Source organism: Piliocolobus tephrosceles, chromosome 3 (assembly GCF_002776525.5).
Source record: "Piliocolobus tephrosceles isolate RC106 chromosome 3, ASM277652v3, whole genome shotgun sequence".
Classification (NCBI taxonomy): Eukaryota; Metazoa; Chordata; class Mammalia; order Primates; family Cercopithecidae; genus Piliocolobus; species Piliocolobus tephrosceles.
In genome coordinates this window covers 137,830,961-137,853,494 of record NC_045436.1, presented here as the reverse complement: position 1 = coordinate 137,853,494, position 22,534 = coordinate 137,830,961, and the positions used below count along the sequence as shown (strand labels likewise).

General features: G+C 37.8%; 1 protein-coding gene across 2 annotated transcripts in view; it reads right to left on the bottom strand.

The window, feature by feature from the left end:
• The window catches only part of TXK (TXK tyrosine kinase), a 69,312-nt gene that overhangs the window by 17,009 nt on the left and 29,769 nt on the right, over positions 1-22,534 (bottom strand). For both annotated transcript variants that reach the window (XR_002734201.3, XM_023224696.3), the window contains 5 exons: positions 21,804-21,858; positions 11,579-11,658; positions 10,526-10,653; positions 6,170-6,244; positions 2,831-3,002 (listed from right to left, as the gene is read on the bottom strand). Coding sequence is in view for 1 of the 2 variants with exons in the window: in XM_023224696.3 (XP_023080464.1) it covers positions 2,831-3,002; positions 6,170-6,244; positions 10,526-10,653; positions 11,579-11,658; positions 21,804-21,858 (510 nt within the window). In the remaining variant the exon portion in view is untranslated. The remainder of the gene's footprint in view (positions 1-2,830; positions 3,003-6,169; positions 6,245-10,525; positions 10,654-11,578; positions 11,659-21,803; positions 21,859-22,534) is intronic.

The following is a 22,534-nucleotide window of genomic DNA, read 5'->3' as shown; positions in this document are numbered from 1 at the left end:
TTTTGGTTTGTAATAAGCCGCCTAAATTTTCTCTTTCTTATCTATAAAACTGGGATCTTAATAGAAGCTACCTCTTGGAATTGTGGTGAGGATTCATTAACTCATTCAATAATCCATAAATGTCTTTTAAGCACCAACTACATGCTAGTCATCTTTTTAACACTCACCAGGTTAAACAGGACAAATAAATAAAAGGTTCTATTATTAGAGAGCTTGCATGCTAATGGGGGAGAAATAAAACAACTACACATGAAGCTTCAGAGTATGACAAGGACTTTGATGGAACTAACACAAGGCGATACAACAGAAAGCATTTGGCAGTGGGTATGCCAGCTTAAACAGAGTAGTCAGAGGAGACCTCCTGAAAGAGGTGGTATTTAAACCACACACAGAAAGGAGCTAATATGTGCAAAGCTGTGTGTCCTTGGTAGATAGTATGTCAGTGCATGTCAACTATTTTAAAGATAAATATATTTGCAATAGGGTGTTAGAATGGAAGATTTTCTGCCTCACTTTTTTAGAAATCAGGGATTTGTGTGTGTGTGTGTGTGTGTGTGTGTGTATGACAGGGTCTCACTCTGTCACTCAGGCTGGAGTGCAGTGGTGCCATCATGGCTCACTCTAGCCTCAACTTGTTGAGCTCAATTAATCCTCCCATCTCAGCCTCCTGAGTAGCTGGGACTACAGGTGCTCACTACCATGCCTGGCTAGTTTTTTTGTTTTTTTGTAGAGACGGGGTTTCACCACGTTACCTAGGTTGGTTTCAAACTCCTAGGCTCAAGTGATCCTCCCATGTTGGCCTCCCAAAATGAATTGGGGGAAATATTGTCCTCAAAGATCCTGACCTCAAATGCCCAATGAGGCTTGTACCTTTCAAGAATTCTCTCATTCGGACATTAAACATCTTCAATTCTTTCTTGTTTGATAGATATTCAAATATGGTTTTAACTCCCCCTGAATCACTTGACTCCCATTCATTCTTTTTTTATTGTGCCTATTTAATCCAACACAGGAATACAATTTTTGTCCTTTAGGTATAGAAAAACCATGGTAAGATGCAGACAGCTACAGGAAGCAAAGGCCAGATAGAGATAGGTGCCTGGGACACCTAGAGACACAAAAACATCATTGGGAAGCTGATGTCACTGCAAAATTGTGTTTGTAACAACTTCCCTTGGAATTCATTCTATTGTAAGTGAATGGAAAGGATATTTTGATAGGACCCTCAGGGTATGGGTTGAGGGCCTCAAGGAATACACTTGCTCTGCCTTTGAAAGAGAATGGGTTCAGTTAATCTCCTCTGATTGTTGTTTGCTTATTTGTTTGTTTTTCTAGTTGGAGTCTACAAGTGTGGGTCAGAACTAAACTTCTCTGGAAAACAGAGCAGAATCTAAATACTGCCATCTGGAGTTTTTCTTCTTCACAGCATTGTTGTTCCTCTAAATAAATGTTGAACAAATGTTTAAAGAGTGTTAACTTAAACTATGGTCAAATTATTGGCCTGTCCTGGTCCAGCTCAGGTTGTTACAGTTAATGAGCCACAGAAATGGGTTCAACTGAGTCAAAATGCTGTCCTGGGAAATCACAGAAGAGTTGTGTCCAGTGGTCTACAAAGAGCCACTTCTTTTAAAGCTCTGGACACTCATGTCCTCTGAAAGCAAATACTGTTTTATCCTTAAAAAAAACATTAACTCTTTTTGGCCACTGGAGGATGCCCTTTCAAAAGATGAGTAGTATATCACTACTAAGACATAACCATCATTTTTGCTTCTGGGAAAAGGAGAAAAAAAAACAGTACTTGTGAAGCACCTATTCTTGAGCTGAAAAGAACACACTTGCTTGTCACTGATACCGACAGGAGGCAGGGAAATACTAGGTAGAAGAGGGCAGTTCCCCAGAAAAATCCCCACCTTCAAGCCTGGAAACCTGTAGCCCTAAATGGGAACAGGCATTTTTATTTTTGTGCCCAGATGTTGCCCTTTCCAAGACTGTTCTAGCCTGCCACACCCCTGTCCTGTGCCCATATAAACCCCAAGCTCCATTGGCAGGTGACAGAGCAGTGCAGCACAGAAGAAGAGAAGAGGAGGAGTGTCTGAACTTTGAGGAGTTCTGCTGGGGGCGGTTAGAGATTGGCTGCAGAACAGTCCAACTCCCAGGGAAGATCATCTTCCCACTCCATCCCCTTTCCAGTTCCCAATCCATCCCGCTGAGAGTCACCTCAATAAAATCTCTGCATTCACCATCCTTCAAGTCCGTGTGACCTGATTCTTCCTGGATGCCATACAAGGACTCAGGTATTGAGAGGGCAGGATGCAAAAGGCTGTCACCCTGACTTTCCACTGAAGTGGTTAACACTTAGCCATCTACAGATGGAAAAGTTAAAAGAGCATTGTAACACCTCTAGACACCATCGTGGGACTGGAGCCCAAAAGGGCTCACTCTGGCTCACCTGCATGCTCCCCATCCCGTAAGGGGTTTGAGCACACAGCAGTTGAGTAAATGAGCCACCCCCTTCACAAGGAGTTCTGCAAAGGTGTCAAGGGAGTTCTCCTGTCTCATCACTTACATAAATTCTCTTATTTAATTCACACATTGATCCAGTGAGGTAGGTACTCTCATCCCATTTATACATGAGGACATTGAGGTTTGGAAATATGAAATAATTCACCCAGGTCACACAGAGATCAAATAAGATACCTGGATTACACAATGAGCTTGAGCAAAGTTGTGACACAAATCCAGGTGTGGCTGCCTCCAAAGCTCATGTTGTTTCCATGACACTAGGGCATGGTGTGATATTTATCAGTGTACAACACATCATTATACGTACATCATCACTTTGGCCTCTTCAATGAAATCCTCTTCAGACATGGAGCCTTCATTGATGGCCTTGATAGCTACCTGGATATGTGACCGCCATTCACCTAAATGGACCACTCCAAACTGACCGCTTCCAATCTCCTTTATAAAAGCCAACTCAGATGGATCTATCTCCCACTTTTCTGAAAAAGTAAAATATCCATGTTACAAGTAGAAAGAAAGAAGCTAAAATATTAGGGCTGGGAAATGTTTAGGAATTATCTATTATTTGACAGAGAGGTTAAAAAATGTATAAAGTGGAGAGGATCTGAAGCCATTTTAATACTCTATGGTTTAAATGTAATTCAAGAACTCAAGTTTCAAAACACAAACTGTATTTATTTGGTGATGTTGGTATAACAAATTAAGGTTAGCAAAATGCACCCTCTGCTCCCAAAGAGAACAGTGAACACACTTCTGTGCCTTTCTAAACTAAACCTACCAAAACTAGACCTGGGAACCAAAATATTTATGTTCCCAGTGTAGTTTTTTTTTTCCTGGTGAGTAAACTTGTAAGGTAAATAAAACTGTGATTTCAGTTCCTCCTGTTGTTCTTCTCACTCCATCCCTAAAGGGCTTTTCTCCCTTGGTAACTTTTCTTCTTAGGGAAAAGTTCAATGAAATCATTTAATAAATTCAGTGTTAGAAATCTAACCCACATATATCTAAGAGTATATCTGAAGTGAAATTTTTACTGTATATTTCTCATTTTATAGAAGCAAATCGGGAAAAAATAAACTGTTTTTAAAATAACCCTCTTGAAAACTGTACCAAACTTAATGGTTTAGGGTCTCCTTTTTATACAGCAATACCACCATCTGCTGGAACTTTCGAATAATGCATTTTAAAAAGTTAAAGAATTGTAAAATCTGAGTCCTTTCTACCAGCTGTGCAAAGTATTCCCCCTCTCTATAGAAGGTATGTTTTATTTTATTATTATTATTATTATTATTATTATTATTATTATTATTATTATTATGACTATTATTATTATTATTTTGGAGACAGTCTCACTCTGTCACCCAGGCTGGGGTGCAGTGGCGCAATCTCTGCTCACTGCAAGCTCCACCTCTTAGGTTCAAGTGATTCTCCTGCCTCAGCCTCCCAAGTAGTTGGGATTACAGGCATGCCACCACGCCTTGCTAATTTTTTGTATTTTTAGTAGAGATAAGGTCTCACCATGTTGCCTAGGCTGGTCTCAAACTCCTGAGCTCAGGCAATCTGCCCACCTCAGTCTCCCAAACTGCTAGGATTATATGCATGAGCCCCACACCCCGCCTCATAGGTATGTTTTAAAAGTAACATGGGAGGATATATATTCATGGCCTTCAAATTGGCATGCATTTATTCAACAGAATATAACCACAAAGAAAAATATTGATAAATTATACTTCATAAAACTTCCATTCATCAAAAATACCCTCATTAAGAAAGTAGAAAGTTAAGCCACAGAAGGTATTTCTAAAATATACAACCAACATAGAATTCTTATTCTGAATATAAATAAATCAACTAGAGAAGACATATACCCTAACATTTTAAGGGTAAAAAATTTGAATGGAGTATTCTCTCATGAAGATAATATCCAAATGGCCACTAAGCCAAATTGATCAAAATAATTAGTCATCAGGGAAATGTAAATTTAGACCATAATGAGATACACATACCAAATTGGCTAACATGTTAAAAAAAAAAATCCTTGAATAAAATATTGGCAAGGGCAAAGGTATGGAGCCACTAGAACTGATATATAGTTGATGGGAGTGTAATTTGGTATAAGCACTTTAGAAAACTGACTGTATCTACTAAATCTAAACATATGCATAGCCTATGACCCAGCAGGTCCAACATATACTGGAATGTAAATAGGCACATATCCAACATATACTGGAATGTAAATGCGCACTTAACTTCATCAAAACACACACAGAAATGTTCTTAACAATATTATTTGTAAGAGTCAAAAATTGGTAACAACCCGAATGGCCATCTACAAGAAGCATGGCTAAATAAGTTGTGGTATGTCATGCAGTGTAGCACTGCACCACAGTGAAAATAAACCAGCCCTACCCAGAACCACGGATGAAATTCACAGATGTAATGAGGTGAGGAGGAAGTCAGACACAAAAAAATGCAGTGTCCAATTCCGTTTATATAACGTAATCAAACCAGACAAAACAAATCAAGCTATAGACTTATGACTTATGAGTTGTACACTATTCTGTTTGTTTTTAAATTTTTTGAGTTTATTTTTAAGAAATAAAAAAGAACCATGTTTAACTTAAGTAAATTGTTAATGGTAGAACTTTGTATTATATATACTATCTGTGGGCCAGAGGACTAATACAGGCACCAATAATAGCCAGAAATCCTGCTTCCATCCCACTTAATGAGATCCTGAGTCCCAGTTACTTGTTTCCCAATATAATTGTGTTATTAATTTTTTTTCAGTATATTCTGAATCCCACTACTGAGAGAAGTTTAAAGGAATAAAATGTTACCAAATTAGAAAATAGGATTCCCTGGCACTTACTTATTCTCCCAGATTTACAAATACCACATTTGCTAGAAAGTGGTTCAAATTGAACTTTGTGCACGTTCTATTAGAAAAAAAAAAAAAGATAGAGAAGATACTTTGAGCAGCTCTTTTTAGTAGCTTCTCTTGGAGAGGAGTCATTTCCCAGGCACCCTTGTAACCAAAAAACAACAACCCAAATATCCAAATGAAAAGAATTGTAATTTATCAAAAGGGTGAAGATTAAGGCTCCTGGTAATGTGACAGTAAAATCTGAAGTAAAACTGAAGCATTTCCCCCCAAAGTTTAAATTATCCTTATGAGATGTACATATTTAAATGTCTCCGAAGGGTGATGTAAACTTTGAGAAGAAATGTTTCTAGATAGACATTTCAGAAGTGCTGATAGTTCAAAGAATCAATAGGGAACTTAGAGGAGATTCTTTTTTTCTCTCTTTTTTGAGACAGAGTCTCACTCTGCTGTCCAGGCTGGAGTGCAGTGGCATGATCTCGGCTCACTGTAACCTCTGCCTCCTAGGTTCAAGCGATTCTCCTGCCTCAGCCTCCCAAGTAGCTGGGATTACAGGCACCAAACCCGGCTAATTTTTTGTATTTTTAGTAGAGGCGGGGTATCACCATTTTGGCCAGGTTGGTCTTGAACCCCTGACCTAAGGTGATCCACCCACCTTGGCCTCCCAAAGTGCTACGATTACAGGTGTGAGCCACCACACCCAGCCGGACTAGATTCTTTACTACTGGATTTGCTATTTTACTTCAGCATGTGTGCACACTTTACCGTAGCTAAACCCAGCTGTGGCTGGTAAACAACTGCCCATCAGCCCAACCGGATATCGGAGACGGGTCATGAGACCTAAGGGGAAAGAGAAATCAATATTTCAAGCCTAGTTGCTAATACAGAAGAAAGAATGAAATATACTAGAAGATAGTATCATTATTGAAATAATTAGGCAAACAAAATTCATTCTACCAGTTAGTCCATTTGCTTATTTTCCCATTTGAAAACCATTTTCCAAAAAAAAAAAAAAAAGGCTCATTGTATACAATTTAAAGAGTCTAAGAAAGTATAAAGATGACCCCAAAAAATCCCTCACAAAATCTTAGTATCCACAGAGAGATTGTTATCATCTCGGTGAACATTTTTGCAAAAATCTCTATGTGCATAATTGAAAACATGAACACATCCAATATATTTTACAGAAGTATAAATATTTTGTTAAAAGCTTTTTGCACTATGCACGTAATTGATATATGTCATTGACTATAAACAGAGCTTAAATTTATTTCCAAGATTTCACTATTATAAAATATGCCATATGTCCTTGAACATACATTTGTCTGTACTTCCCAAATTATCACCTTATAAAATGTGATTTCCAGGTCAAAGAGTGCCTAGAAAGGCTATACTAATTTGTTCAACCACCAACGGTGTTGAAGTGTGCCCATTTTCTATACTCTTTTTTTTTAATGCATGGTAGAGTAAATGAGACTTCATTTGGTTCAGTAAACATACAGAATTCTATACATTAAATGTCTCTTTTTTTCTTGTCAGTGACCCACTTAGGCATATACCTTACATTTCAACTTAGTTTAATAATCATTTATTATTTATTTATTCAACTAATATTTATGAAAAGCCTGGTATGTGCTTTTAATAAAAGCTTTTAATAAAACACTATCTAGATGTTGGGAGACAGTAGAGAACAAGACTGACGATTCCTGCTCTCACGAATATTACATTCTAGTGAGAGGAAGAGAAAATAACAAGTGCATGCACACACAAGAAAAAGTAGATGATGATGATTCAGTGCAAGGCAGACCAGATAACATACAGTTACTTTAGAGTGGGTGCTCAGGAAAGGCCTTTCTGACAAGATGACAGCTCTGCTGACATTGACTGACAAAGAGCCTTCCAGGCAGATGGAACAGCATGTGCAAATGCTGGAAGACAGAAACGAGCTTGACCAGTGTAAGAACAAAAAGAAGCACATATTAAGTGCCTATTGTATGCAAGGCACTCTTCTAGGTAGATTCCCAAAGATCACAGCAGATTCCAAGATTAGTAAAATGAGGACTCTGCCCACAGGGAGCTCTATCTCAGTGCAGAAAGACAGGCAAAGAGAGGCCATTCTAATGTGAAAGGAGTAAGTATTGTGCTGGAGATGCATATAGGGTGCCTTGGGACGTAGAGAAAGAGCACTTAACACATTGTTTGACTCAAAGAAGTCTTTGGGAGGAAATGACTGAAATGAAACTAAAACATGGAGTTAACCCATGGGGAGAAATTATGAAGGACCCTACTTTCTAAGTAGAGGCAACAGCATGAGATGAAACTTAGAAATGTGAAGCATGATGGTGGGTACTTGAGCAAAACTCAGGAGGTAGAGCCAGATAAATTACACTGGAGAGGTAAGCAGTATTCTGGGTATGATGGGCCTCATAAGCCATACTAGGGAGCATTACCTTTTCTTGTAGGTGAGAGGAAGCTATTGAAAAGTCCCAAGTTAGGAGGGCACAGTCAGATTTACATGTCTTTTTCTTTTCTTCTACTTTTTTTTTTTTTTTTCAGATAAAGTTTCACTCTTGTTGCCTAGGCTGGAGTGCAATGGTGTGATCTCGGCTCACTGCAAACTCTGCCTCCCGGGTTCAAGTGAGTCTCCTGCCTCAGCCTCTCGAGTAGGAGGGATTCCAGGCATGCACCACCATGACTGGCTAATTTTGTAGTTTTAGTAGAGATAGGGTTTCACCATGTTGGCAAGGCTGGTCTCGAACTCCTGACCTCAGAGGATCCACCTGCCTTGGCCTCCCAAAGTGCTGGGATTACAGGCATGAGCCACTGTGCCCAGATTTACATTTCTGATAGATCACTCTGGTACTAGCAAAATGGATTAAGGAGAAATCAACATTGGAGGCAATGAGACCAGTTAAGAGGTTACTGCAGTTGTCCAAGTGAGCAATGATTAGGGTGGTACTAGAAGGTAGGGAGAGGCAGGGATCTATAGGAGACACATTTAGGATATGAAATCAATTGCATTTGATAATTAATCAGAAGTGAGGTATTAAGAAGCATCTATTTAATTCCTATGCTTCCAACCCTTACAAGGGGCTGGATGATGCTGGTATTACCTGAGAGAGACAAAAGAAAGAGGACATTTGTAGGGAGAGTAATGGTGTAAGATGAAGCATCTATTTCATCAGTGAAGTTCAGGGCCTGCAGGATTGCAAGTGCCTTTGTCTACCAGAGAGAAGATTATGCAAAGGGAGATGCCTAAGGTAAGAAGAGAAGTGATCAGGGATGGATTCTGTAGGAAAACCACTATTTAAGGGAAGAGTAGAAGTAGGGCACGTTGGGAAGACCCACTAGGAACTTCTGAGTTGGAGAAGGCCAAAAAGGGGTGGTGTCAAACATCGAAGGAGCAACAAGTGACACTGCCAAATGTAGCAGAGAGGACCTGAACACAGGAGAACTAGAAAGCACCACTGTACTGTCAAGATACGGGCCACTGGTCAAATATGGAGTGCTGAAAGCAGAAGACAGATCGTAGATGTTTAAAAAGTAAATGGAAAGTGAGAGAGTGGAGACAGTGGATGTGGACACATTTTTCCAAAAGTGCAACTTACAGGAGCAATGTGTAAAGGGAGAAAGAATTAGGGCAGCAGGAGAAGAGTTGTTTTTGTTTTTAGGATAAGAAAGTCTTAAGCATGTTTATAGAGTTAAGAGCTAAAGGGAGAAAGTCAGAAGAATAGAAGAGATACAGGAGAGAAAGGAACAGTGGATTGGCAGGTAAGGGCAAGAGCACAGGCATGCCCTCACTACTACTGGAGGGAATGAGAATGACAGGGCATGGGGACAGAAGAGGAGACGGAGGTCGCTCATGCCTGGTGACTGCACTTTTCCTAGTGAGGTAGACAGATGGGAGATTTGCTAATAGGGCAGTGGTTAATTTTGGTAAAGGAGTCTTGAGAATGGTAAAAGTTTGAACAGGGAACAGGAATGGATACTTACCAGTGACTCTAAGACCTAGTTGAGGTTAAAGCCCTCATCTAACCTCATTAAACTTTTTCACCATAACCACTCTTTCTTAAGTTTTTTCTTTGGAGGAAGGAAAAAGAGGAATGTAAAGGAGAAAACTCAGAACTGACATCTTGACTCTATCTCTAGCTACAACTATGACCTTTATGGCCACCCAGATATTTTACCCTCACTCCTTAACCAAAATTCCAGTGACTGCCTGGAATATCCATGTGAATGCATCCCACAAGTGGATAAAAATGTCCTTTGATATATTCCTGATACTTAGAACCAGTGTAATGCAAAAGAGATACAGGAGAGAAAGTGAACTCTTTCCAAAAGGAATATTCACTTTTCATGAGATAAATCTAAAAAAGAAATGCATGACAAGTAGTCAAAGAAATATGAAATGTTACAGTGGATTCTGAATTCTGCAATGCTGAGGTAAGAAGATTCCCCATGGGCTCAGAGTGGTTCAGCACAGGCTGAGCAAGGGTTAAAGGCCAGAGAGGTGATTGTAATTGTGCTGGAGCTTTCTGGGATCCTATATCTGTCCACAGATGATAGGTTTGCAAAAATAGCAATTATTGCAAACAATGGCTGGGGAGATGGCTTAAATATGTTTCTGGTATAGTTACGCTAAATTGTAACTGTGAAAGGCTGTATTCTCTGTGACTTTTTATATTCTCCGAACAAGAAAGAACAGAGAATGAGAGATATAAGGGTAATTTTCTATTGCAATTGTCTAAAGTAGAGAGCAGATTTATCAGAGCAAAGGGAAAGAAGCATCATTATTTAGAGTATTTGAAATCTTATTACATTTAGTCCTATATAAATTTCCAGAACAAATGCATAATGATTGATGGCTATTTGCTTCTCTGTCATCTATCATTTTTCTAACCTAGTAGAAATATAAGAAATTGACCTACCTTTTGCCCCCAACCAACTAGAAAAATGAAGAGGCATCAATAAGAAATAATTGTTCAAAAGATAGGTTGTACTTCAAGCGCTTAAACTATTTCTACAGGGAGATTTGCTCCTGTTGAGTGCCTGATACCAAAGATGCATTGCCCATCAAGGGCCTGGCTCCCTGACTCACCCAGTTTGAAGTTCCGCACTTACCGGCCGCATTGTGCTGGTGATACCAGATTAACTCGGGGATTGATTGAAAGACGTGTCTTTCACTCACATACCACTGTCCTGAGTCATTCTTTTTTATCTGATAATGTTTTATGGCAGCCTCTGTACTTCTACAATCAAGAAAATGTGAATTACTAGAAGAGTGAAAGATCACTTTGGATCTAAGCCAACTCATTAAACAACAAGACTCCAGTTCTAAAACTCATCCTAGCAACACTACACTGAGAAGTGGATTGACTAAATTCAACAAGTGCCTCCCCATGCCAAGAAATTTCCTAAACTAAGTTTCTGGGGCCTTAGATTCAAACATAACTTCAGCCAAAGTTGTCTGAGTGACAAGACCAGTGTTCAAAAAAGTAGATCTCACAATTAATACATATAAGTACATACTGAATATCAAGTATTGGTTAAATGAATGAACACAAGCACTGTAAGCAATTGGAGATGTGAGACCAGAAGGGAGGAAAAACCAATGCCAGGTGCATTAGTTAGTAGGTTACTACTATGGGTAATTGGGGCTCAATACTTGTAGAAACCTAGGAGAGACTGCAGAACACACTTCACAGTTGTCCCACTGAAGTGCAAAGAAGCTGAGATATTTATTCACCAACTCCTTTTCTCTTTAATGTAGGGTTGCTCCTGGGATGTTACCTCTCAGGCACTTTCAGCCTAGTGGTAAGTCCCACAAGTTCCCACAGCCAGAGAACATCCTCAGGCAGACAGACACAGGAAGCTTTCTGAGTACAAGAGAACTTTCTGCAAGTGAATGCCAGAACAGACCAAGGGATATGAGGAAAGTGCCCAACAGTGTCTACTACAACTTTACTTGATGGTTGAGAAAAGGAAGACAGGAGAGGTTAAGAAATTTACCCAGTGTCACACAGAGCATGCTAGGGATATATCACAGACTGGCTGGTTTTTCTAACTTCCAGGCCAACAATCTTTTCCCTAAGCTAAGCTCTCACTAACATTCTCTATGTGATAGAGACTGTCCCAGGGATTATTTCTATAGTAACCAAAATCACAAGTGCTTACCTTCTAGCTCCTATAAATACGGAAATTGTGTAGGATCCTAAATGTCTCGAATCTCTGACAATAAATGCACCTTCTTTAGACTGCAAAACAAAATCATTTATTGAATAAGTCTATTCTTTCTTAGAAAGACAAACCTACAACTCAGGGATGAAAATCAAAGCTATATTGACTTACCATAAATAAGCGACCTACTATATTCTCAATATAAAGGATTAGATTGTCTTTGCAAGTACACAAAATCTTATCTCCCTTATAGATTTAGAAGTCACACCTGTAAAATAAACTGTAATTGGGACATGCATTTATAATGTATTTTAGAATATTGTTACTGATTTTTCTAAGAAAAATTCTCTATTTGACAACCTTGTACCCTACTATTTATTTTTGTTATACTGATCAGGATAATAGATGAAAAATCACTGTAGAGTAGGAAGAACGCTGGGACAGACTGACCGGATTGTACTTTGTACTTTGGAAGAAGAGCAACAGGGTGGCAGGGCAGAACACAGCTGGGGCAGCTGGGAGTGGGGAAGGACACCAGAGTTCATGGGAAGGAGGGAGAAAGAACAGATTTGGGGGAGTCTGAAATGAAAAGCAAAAGAAACCATGTTAGTTGTAGTAGGGGTATGGGAGAGATTTAAAGAAATGGTAAAGGGGAGAAAATGATCATAAACCTGAAGTTATATTATAAATTAGATTCCTATTAACACTTTTTGGGAGATGCCAATAAAGCTGTAAATTGTTTTCAAAGAATCTTGAATGTTGGATTGTTTTGATTCATTTGTTTGATATTGTAAAATGATTTAGCTTTACTGAGTGTACTTATGCTTATGAATAGGGAAAATACGTCTCAGAATCTTGTCAAACCCATAGAAGCTTACACTTATAAAGTGCTGGTGTTATTTACATTGTGCTTGAGAATTGCAGAACTCAAATAGCATGGTCTGACCCTCAAGGTAAACGTATTACATTAAATAGAATCTTCCCCTTCTCATTCCAGATATTCACCAATTAAAACAGTTTGACCAAGCCTTATTCCCTGGCCAAAATGTTTTAATCAAGGAATCTCTTGCAGCCATTCGAAATAATAAAATCTAGCTTTTACTATATTCCTACAGTGGACAAGGGTTCTGTTACATACCACAGAGGACACGATGTAAAAGACAAAGATGAAAAAGTAAAGTTGAATGTATTGTGTATATGTATATAATACACACAAACAAGTATATAGAATATGCATATAAAGTTGCATATGTAGTGATCGCTTCATAGAAACAAAGTACAAGCAAGATTTCCTGACTACAAAGCAATAAAACCAGAAATTAATAACAAACTCAAAAGTAAAAAAGCTCCTATCACCTGTAGATTTTTCAATTTTCTTCCTTCCTTTCCTTCCTTTCCTTCTCTCTTTCTCTCTTTCTCTCTCTCTCTCTCTCTCTTTCTCTCTTTCTCTCTTTCTTTCTGAGATGGAGTCTCACTTCATCACCCAGGTTAGAGTGCAATGGCGTGATCTCGGCTCACTGCAACCTCCGCCTCCCAGGTTCAAGCCATTCTCCTGTTCTCCTGCCTCAGCCTCCTCAGTAGCTGGAATTACAGGCACATGCCACCATGCCCGGCTAATTTTTGTATTTTTAGTAGAGACGACGTTTCGCCGTGTTGGCCAGGCTGGTCTCAAAATCCTGACCTCAAGTGATCCACCCGCCTCAGCCTCCCAAAATGCTGGGATTACAGGCGTGAGCCACCGTGCCTGTGCTTTTAAATTCTCTTTCACATAGCTCAAGGAAATTCAAATAAAAGCAAAAAATATCTAGAAAGTAATAAGGAAACTTCACATATTAGTACCTTTGCTATGCAGTTCAAGCAGTACTCAGAAAAATAAATTTATAGTCTTATTACTTATATCAATAAACAATAGCAATAAAAATAAGCATATTCAACTCAAGAAATTAGGATTAAAAACTATAAAATAAGCCCAAGTCAAGTAGAAGAAATAAATTAATAAAGATAAAATAGAAAATAATAAATTATTAAAGTAAGTATATAATATGACTAGTAAATTCAAAGTCTGACTGCTTAGGAAAAAATAATAGACAACTGCTAATTAACCTAATCACTAAATAATGGAGAAAACCCATCAAAAATAATAAGTCACAAGGAGAAAATTATCAAGAATCCAGTAAAAATTAAGGAATTTACTTGATTCTATACAATAAATTTGGAAACTCGAATGAAATGGATAATAAACTAGCAAGACATAAAATTTACCAAAATTGAATGCAGAAGAGTTAGGAATCTTAATGGATCTGTTGAGTAGAAAAATTGATAGGGTTTTTCCTAGGTGGTACCATTCAGGACATAGGCATGGGCAAGGACTTCATGGCTAAAACACCAAAAGCAACGGCAGCAAAAACCAAAATTGACAAATGGGATATGATTAAACTAAAGAGCTTCTGCACAGCAAAAGGAACTACCATCAGAGTGAACAGGCAACCTACAGAATGGGAGAAAATTTTTGCAACCTACTCATCTGACAAAGGGCTAATATCCAGAATCTACAAAGAACTCAAACAAATTTACAAGAAAAAAACAAACAACCCCATCAAAAAGTGGGCAAAGGACATGAACAGACATTTCTCAAAAGAAGACATTCAGACAGCCAACAGACACATGAAAAAATGCTCATCATCACTGGCCATCAGAGAAATGCAAATCAAAACCACAATGAGATACCATCTCACACCAGTTAGAATGGCAATCATTAAAAAGTCAGGAAACAACAGGTGTTGGAGAGGATGTGGAGAAATAGAAACACTTTTACACTGTTGGTGGGATTGTAAACTAGTTCAACCATTATGGAAAACAGTATGGTGATTCCTCAAGGATCTAGATCTAGATGTACCATATGACCCAGCCATCCCACTACTGGGTATATAGCCAAAGGATTATAAATCATGCTGCTATAAAGACACATGCACACATATGTTTATTGCGGCACTATTCACAATAGCAAAGACTTGGAATCAACCCAAATGTCCATCTGTGACAGACTGGATTAAGAAAATGTGGCACATATACACCATGGAATACTATGCAGCCATAAAAAAGGATGAGTTTGTGTCCTTTGTAGGGACATGGATGCAGCTGGAAACCATCATTCTTAGCAAACTATCACAAGAAGAGAAAACCAAACACCGCATGTTCTCACTCATAGGTGGGAACTGAACAATGACATCACTTGGACTCGGGAAGGGGAACATCACACATCGGGGCCTATCATGGCGGGGGAGGGGGGAGGGACTGCATTGGGAGTTATACCTGATATAAATGACGAATTGATGGGTGCTGACGAGTTGATAGGTGCAGCACACCAACATGGCACAAGTATACATATGTAACAAACCTGCACATTATGCACATGTACCCTAGAACTTAAAGTATAATAATAATAATAATAAATATATATATAAAATAAAAATAAAAAAATTAAAAAAAGAAAATTGATAGGGTTTTTAAAAAGCTACAACTTTTTTTTTTTTTTTTTTTTTTTTTTGAGATGGAGTCTCACTCTGTCGCCAGGGTGGACTGCAGTGGCATATCTCGGCTCACTGCAACCTCTGCCTCCCGGGTTCAAGCGATTCTCTTGCCTCAGCCTCCGAAGTGCTGGGATTATAGGCGTGAGCCACTGAGCCCAGCCAAGAGCTACCACATTTAAGCATTTCTATAGTCACACGTTACAATGTACTGAACCTTAAAGAAAAAAAAATGGTATAGAGATGAAACTATGCCAGAACACATGACATGAAAAGAAGAAAAACTTTTCCGTTTGTATGTATAAAATGAGCTTAATATCAATAATCAACAACACAGCCAGAACTGTGCACAAAAGAGAAAACTACTGACCAGTCTTATCAATGTAAAACTTCTAAATAAAATGTTAAGAAACAAATCCAGTGGCACAAAAGAATGATATACCATGACCAAGAAGAATTGCATGATGAGTGTAAGAATAATTCAATATTTGGGATTTTATTAATATAATTTATCATATTATTAGGTTTGTGCAAAAGTAATTGTGGTTTTTTTCCGTTAAAAGTAACTAAAAGTAATGGCAAAAACCGCAGTTGCTTTTGAACCAACCCAAACAGCAGACCTAAGGAGAAAAACCACATGAACATCCCTAGAGATGTTGAAGAGCCGTTTGACAAATTTCAACTTCTAGTATCAATTTTTTAAAATCCTCAATAAAATAGGAATGTGTGTATACTTAACACAATAGCACTTAGTCTCAAATCCAGCATCGTGCTATATGTGGAAATCATTCCAAATAAAATCTCAAAAAGGGCCGGACACAGTGGCTCATGCCTGTAATCCCAGCACTTTGGGAGACCCAGGCAGGCAGATCACTTGAGGCCAGGAGCTCAAGACCAATCTGGCCAACATAGCAAAACCCCACCTCTACTGAAAATACGAAGTGGTGCCACATGACTGTAATCCCAGCTTCTTGGGTGACTGAGGCATGCGAATTGCTTGAACCCGGGAGGCAGAGGCTGCAGTGAGCAGAGATTGTGCCACTGCCTTCCAGTTTGGGCAACAGAGCAAGACCGTCAACAAACAAACAAAAACGGGAAAAAAGAAATAATGCCCACTACTATCATCACTGGCATTTCATACTGTTCTGGTGACACTAGTCAATTCAACTAAGTGAGAGGCAAACATTAAAAGTACTATAATAAAATTATAAAAAAGGAGTTGAAATCATCACTGTTGGCTGCTGATTGTATACTGAAAACCCAAGAGAATCAAGTGAAAGCCTACTACATAAAACATGAGAATTTACCAAAATTATCAGTTACAAAATTAATTCACAGAAATAAAAAGCTTCATAAGTAAAAATAAGATATACTCATTTATGACACCAACACAAAAGATGAAATACTTTAAGATAAACTTAAAAATAAATATGCAAAAGTTGCATGAAGAAAACTCTCAAATGCTCCTGAAGAATACAAAAATGTCTGCTTTTCTCTTTAGGTGTTTAATATACCTATGGTTATTTTTCCAAGAGGTATGAATCTAATTTTAATTTTTTTCTATATGAATATCAATATATGGCTTCTAGAACAAAAGGGTCCCCAAACCTCATTGATTTGTAATGCCTGAAAAATTTTTCCCAATTAAATCTGTACATTTAATGCAACCACAAGGTGATTCTGAAGTTTATATGGACAAAACTATATATTAATACACCCAGAATATTTCTGGGAAAGAATAATGAGGGAGGCTAGCCACCCTAGAGATGGCCTCAGTACTTAAAACAGTGTAGTAGCCCTCTGTGAGGGCTGATCAATAAAACCAAGTAGAAAGCCCAGATATAGTCCAAAATAGGGATTTTGTTTATTATGACAGTGGCATCTCAAATCAGTGCACAAAAGTGGATGTTTTGTAACTATCCAGAAGAAAATAAAGTCTGATCCATATCTTACTCCTTACATTAGGAAAAATTACAAATGGATCAAAGATACAAATGCATAAAATAAAACCACTAAAGCGATCAAGAGACATGAGAATATTTTTTAACAACCTGTGGATGGGAAAGGCAATACATATAAAATTCAAATACTCTTCAGGCCAAAAGACCATAAGACAATAGAAAAACTGCAGAAAATAACGCCACATGTCACAAAGGGCTAATTTCCTTAATATAGCTACATAGGTCCTACAAATTCTTAGAAAAACTTCAAAAACCCAATAGAAAACAATGCAAAGGATATGAACAAAGAGTTCACAGAAAAGAAAATACAGACATATAAAATTTAGCATATAAAAAATGCTTAGCATTCCCAGAATACGAGAAATGCAAATTAAATCCACACTGAGATCAGGTGTCAGAGAGCAAAGATCCAGACGTTTCCTACAAAGTGTCGGCTGAAAAGGCTATGGGAAAACAGACTCGCTGTTTTCTGGTAGACATATAAATTGATACAAATCCTACTGAGGACATTTCAATACCTGTTAAAATTAGAAATGTGTATTTTATTTGACCCAGAATTTGCACCCTTGAGGGTTTATCCTACAAACCCATATAAATGGGAAAAGATATGTGTATAGGTTATGGATGGTAGCATTGTTTCAACAGCAAAAGAATGTACACTATTTAATTTTCATACTGAAGAATTGGTTTTAAAAATTGTGATACACTCAAACTAAGGAGTACTATGCAGGTATAAAATGAAGGAGGACATGTTTTGTGTACTGCTGTGGAAAGATTCTAAATATATATCCTTATGTGAAAAATAATATATATATAAATGTATATAGTATGCTATCATTTGTGTAAAAGTAGCAACACAAGAAAATATATTTGAACTTCCTTGTGTATGTGTTAAATATCTTGGAAAGGACACAAAATAAACTAATACTAGTTTTTCCGTGGGGAGGGAAATTGGTGGCTTGCAGACAAGATGGAAGAAAACTTTGCAAAATCTTTCGATTTTGAACCACGTGAACATACTGACTATTGAAATATGAAATAAATAAAAATTATAGGATATTGCTATGAATTGTTTGTGCAGTAAATTTGAAAATAAATTTAAAATAGGCAATTCTCTAGGTAAATATAAATTATCAAACGTTTCAAAAAGAAAAGGAAATTCAATCAGTAATCACGTGTCTACCTGCTTGTAAAAGCAGCATATCTGGACTATGTTACAGGACAGTTATAGTAGCTAACCATCCAATATAAACTATTCCCGAGATAGGAAAGACAGCCTAAGCCCCACCCCTTAACTCATTTTATGATGTTAATGTAACCTTTATACTAAAACCAAAAAGAACAGAAAATTATAAGCCAGGCTCCCTTTTGAAAATAACAGAATAAATGCTGAATAAAATACAAGGACACCCAAACCAGAATATGTATTTTAAATGCCTTGTGACAAGTAAGAGGGCCAGATGTATTTTTAAAATAAAAATTAGAAGGCCAGGTGTGGTGGCTCACGCCTGTAATCCCAGCACTTTGGGAGGCCGAGGTGGGAGGATCATGAGGTCAGGAGATGGAGACCATCCTAGTTAACACAGTGAAACCCCATCTCTATAAATATACAAAAAATTAGCCTGGCATGGTGGTGAGGGCCTGCTGTCCCAGCTACTCGGGAGGCTGAGGCGGGAGAATGGCGAGAACCCGGGAGGCGGAGCTTGCAGTGAGCCGAGATCGCGCCACTGCACTCCAGCCTGAGCAACGAGTGAGACTCCGTCTCAAAAATAAATAAATAAATAAATAAATAAATATAAAAATTAGAAAATACATAAATTAGAAAAACATTTTTAAGATAGAAAAAATATGTATATTTTAAATATCCTATGCTTTATACACACATACACACTCATTTCTGATAAAGACCCAGATGTGGAAAGCAAATCCTTAATAAATGTAAAAGAGGATAGAAATCCATTAATTACTTCAAGAGGAAGAGAAGTTTCTTATACTAAGAAGAAAAGAAGCATAGAAAATAAAGGAAAATTTGAGAAATGTGACCACATGAACCTTTTTAAATTCTATGCAAGAAAAGAAAACAGTATAAAGTTTTCCTAAAAGCCAGAAACCAGAAGAATATATTTACAACATATAGCTGACAAAAAAGATTGGTATTCAAAATATTTTTTTTTAATTATTTTTATTTTTTTTCTTTTTGAGATGGGGTCTCACTCTGTCACCCAGGCTGGAGTGCAGTGGCGTGACCTTGGCTCACTGCAATCTCCACCTCCCAGGTTCAAGCGATTCTCCTGCCTCAGCCTCCTGAGTAGCTGGGATTAGAGCGCCCGCCACCATGCCTGGCTAATTTTTGTATTTTCAGTAGAGATGGGGTTTCACCATTTTGGCCAGGCTGGTCTCGAACTCCTGACCTCAAATGATCCACCTGCCGTGGCCTCCCAAAGTGCTGGGATTACAGGCTTTAGCCGCCGCCCCTGGCTGTATTTTTTAAATACAGACTTACAAGTTCAAAAGGCAAGCACTATAGAAAAGTGGACAAAAAATGTTGACAGGCATGTCACAGAAGAGTAAGCTCAACTGGCCTACAGACACTTCAAAAGTAACTCAGTTGCACTGGTAATCAAGAAAATGAAAAGGTATACAATTTTTCACCCAATGAATTAAAAATAACTGTGAAACTACTTGCCACCTGCTGGCAAGAATGTTGGGAACCAATTTATCTCATTCGCCACAAAAGCATAAATTAGTATAACCATTTTGAATCATGTTTTGAAAATATCTAATAATGTTAAATCTGCACATACCCTGTGACCACCTAATTCCATCTCGCCCTGTGTACAAAATTACATTTATAAGAAAATTCATTGCAGCACTGTTTGTAACAGTAACAAATCAAAAACATTTTGAATGTTTATCCACATTGAATACAATTTTATATAGTCATATCATGGAATACGCTAATATGCAGTTAAAGGAATGTATTTGATCTATAGTATACGTACCCATATCGATAAACTTTGAAAACATAATGTTTAACTAAAAAATCAACATACATATGATCTCCTTTCTATCAAATGGTAGAATACATAAAACAGCATTATAGGTTGTTTATGTGCATGCATATATGATCAAAATTTAAACACATGGAGAAAACAGGAACATACCCTTCTACTGTGATTGCCTCTAGGGAATGAGAGAGGACCAAAAAGATGAAGGGGGTGGGCTTCAACTGTATCTGTAATGTTTTATTTATTTTTAAAATGTCATGGCCAAATTTTAATATTTGCCATGTCTGGGTTGTGGGCCTGTGCGTATAATTCCCTATTTAAGTCTCTGAAAAGAGATGAGACCCTTGCCTTGTGTGGCTTCTTTTCAGATGCAGAAGCTCTTATACTGAATCTCCACAGCCCAGTGATTTGGGCCATATTACCTGTGACCAGTGTGCTAACTGCAGACCTCTTCTGGGACTTTCCTTCTCTCATTCTGCCCACCTGTCATAACACATTATTTCGCCATGTTGAACCTATTAATGTCATCTTCCAAAAGGCCATTTGCTGTGACCATACCAAGAAGATAACATATTTTCTGCCACGCTCAGTTTCCTCCAAGCAAGTGAGGCCTGTCCAACCTCCATCCATGGTCACCTGAGATGGGCCTGTGTCCCTCATTCTCTGCCTATAGCCCCTGCTATGAAGTGGGTCTTCATTGTACCCTGAGCCATTACTGGCATTGAGTTTTGAGTTACAGAACTGATTCTTTCTCATTCGCATTTCTAGATTTCCTCAATATCCAACAGCAGAGCAAAATGACACACATACTCTTACCTAGTTTCTAGTTTTGACTCTACTTTTACCCACAGTTAATGTTTACTGACAGTTGGAAATTTAAACTATAGGCAGCTTTGTTTTGGTTTGACCTAAATGTGCAGTTTTGATATGAGTTTGATATTTTGGCTATTCTACTCTTTCCTTTGTTTCCAAAGAACAAAGACACTGCAGCAGCACGTATTTTTCTTTGTTTGTGTCTTTAATGAGTCTAACCTAAGTTCCTGAGGATCAAGTTTATACTTGACTGCCTTTGATGCAAAGATTATAATGAGCAACTCAAATACAGGACTCCAGACTGGGTGTGGTGGTTCACACCTGTAATCTCAGCACTTTGGGAGGCCAAGCCGGGCTGATCATTTGAGCTCAGTAGTTCAAGACCAGTTGGGCAGCATGGCAAAACCCCATCTCTATAAAAAGTACAAAGAAATTAGCCAGGCATGGTGGCACACCTGTAGTTCCAGCTACTCAGAAGACTGAGGTGGGAGGACAGCTTGAAGCCCAGGAGGTCAAGACTTCAGTCAGCTGTTATCGAGTCACTATACCTCAGCCTGGGTGACACAGCAAGACCATGTCTCAAAAATATATATATATATATATATATATATAGAGAGAGAGAGAGAGAGAGAGACTCCATTGGCTTGGCAGAATGCACCTTGGAGTGAGTGCAGGAGTCTCCATATGTTAGAGCTGAAATCCTTTCAGGAGAAACATATTTCTGAAATTATAATGAAAGTTGTTGGAAAACATGATCTAATACAAATATATCTGATTTACAGCTTCACATAAAATATATAGTTGGGATGTAATGATATTTTAGAACTAGAAAAGACAAGAAATAATATGCTTTTTTAGTTGGTTAAAGTCTTTATAAGTACTTCTCAGAAATTTTGAAAATGTCCACAAATACCTCTTGTCTCAATAGACGTTCTGCCTGATTTCTGGTAATGTTTCTGTGGTACCACCTGTAAAAGCAATAAAAATGATTTTTAAATTTTATATTCAATTTTTTAAAGAAAAAAACAGGGCTTCATTTCCTTCATTTTTAAGAACTTACTTCAGATCTGATCTTAGAAAGTTGAGTGTTTTTTTTTTAATTCAGATAAACAATAATATATCATTATGGGTTAATTAAGTTTAATATAATTTTATTTTCAAGCCAATATCTAGTTTATTCTATCATATCTCAATTCAACTTCCAATATATACTTAGTATACATTACGAATGATTTAACTTCTTATAAATTTCCATGAAAGGTATGTGATAAAGACCTCATCATCTTGAACAAACACTGAGTTTTGGCAAACTAAAAAAATACTCATTTCTGTCTTTCCTCTCAGAAACTTCCTACTTACATGTTTTTATAGGTGCTTTGTTACACCTTCCAAAAATTAAAGCCCATTCTTACTTTTCTGACACTCCTAAGTGCATTACGTTATATATAGTCAGTAGTTAGTAGATGTTCTCACTTACAAGTGGGAGATAACAGGGGGAACACATAGCCATAGAGATGGAAATAATGGACACTGGGGACTCCCAAAGCAGGGAGGATTGAAGCGGGGTGAGTTGAAAAATGACTTATTGGATAAAAGGTTCACTATTTGGGTGATGAGTACACCGGAAACCCAATATCCACCATT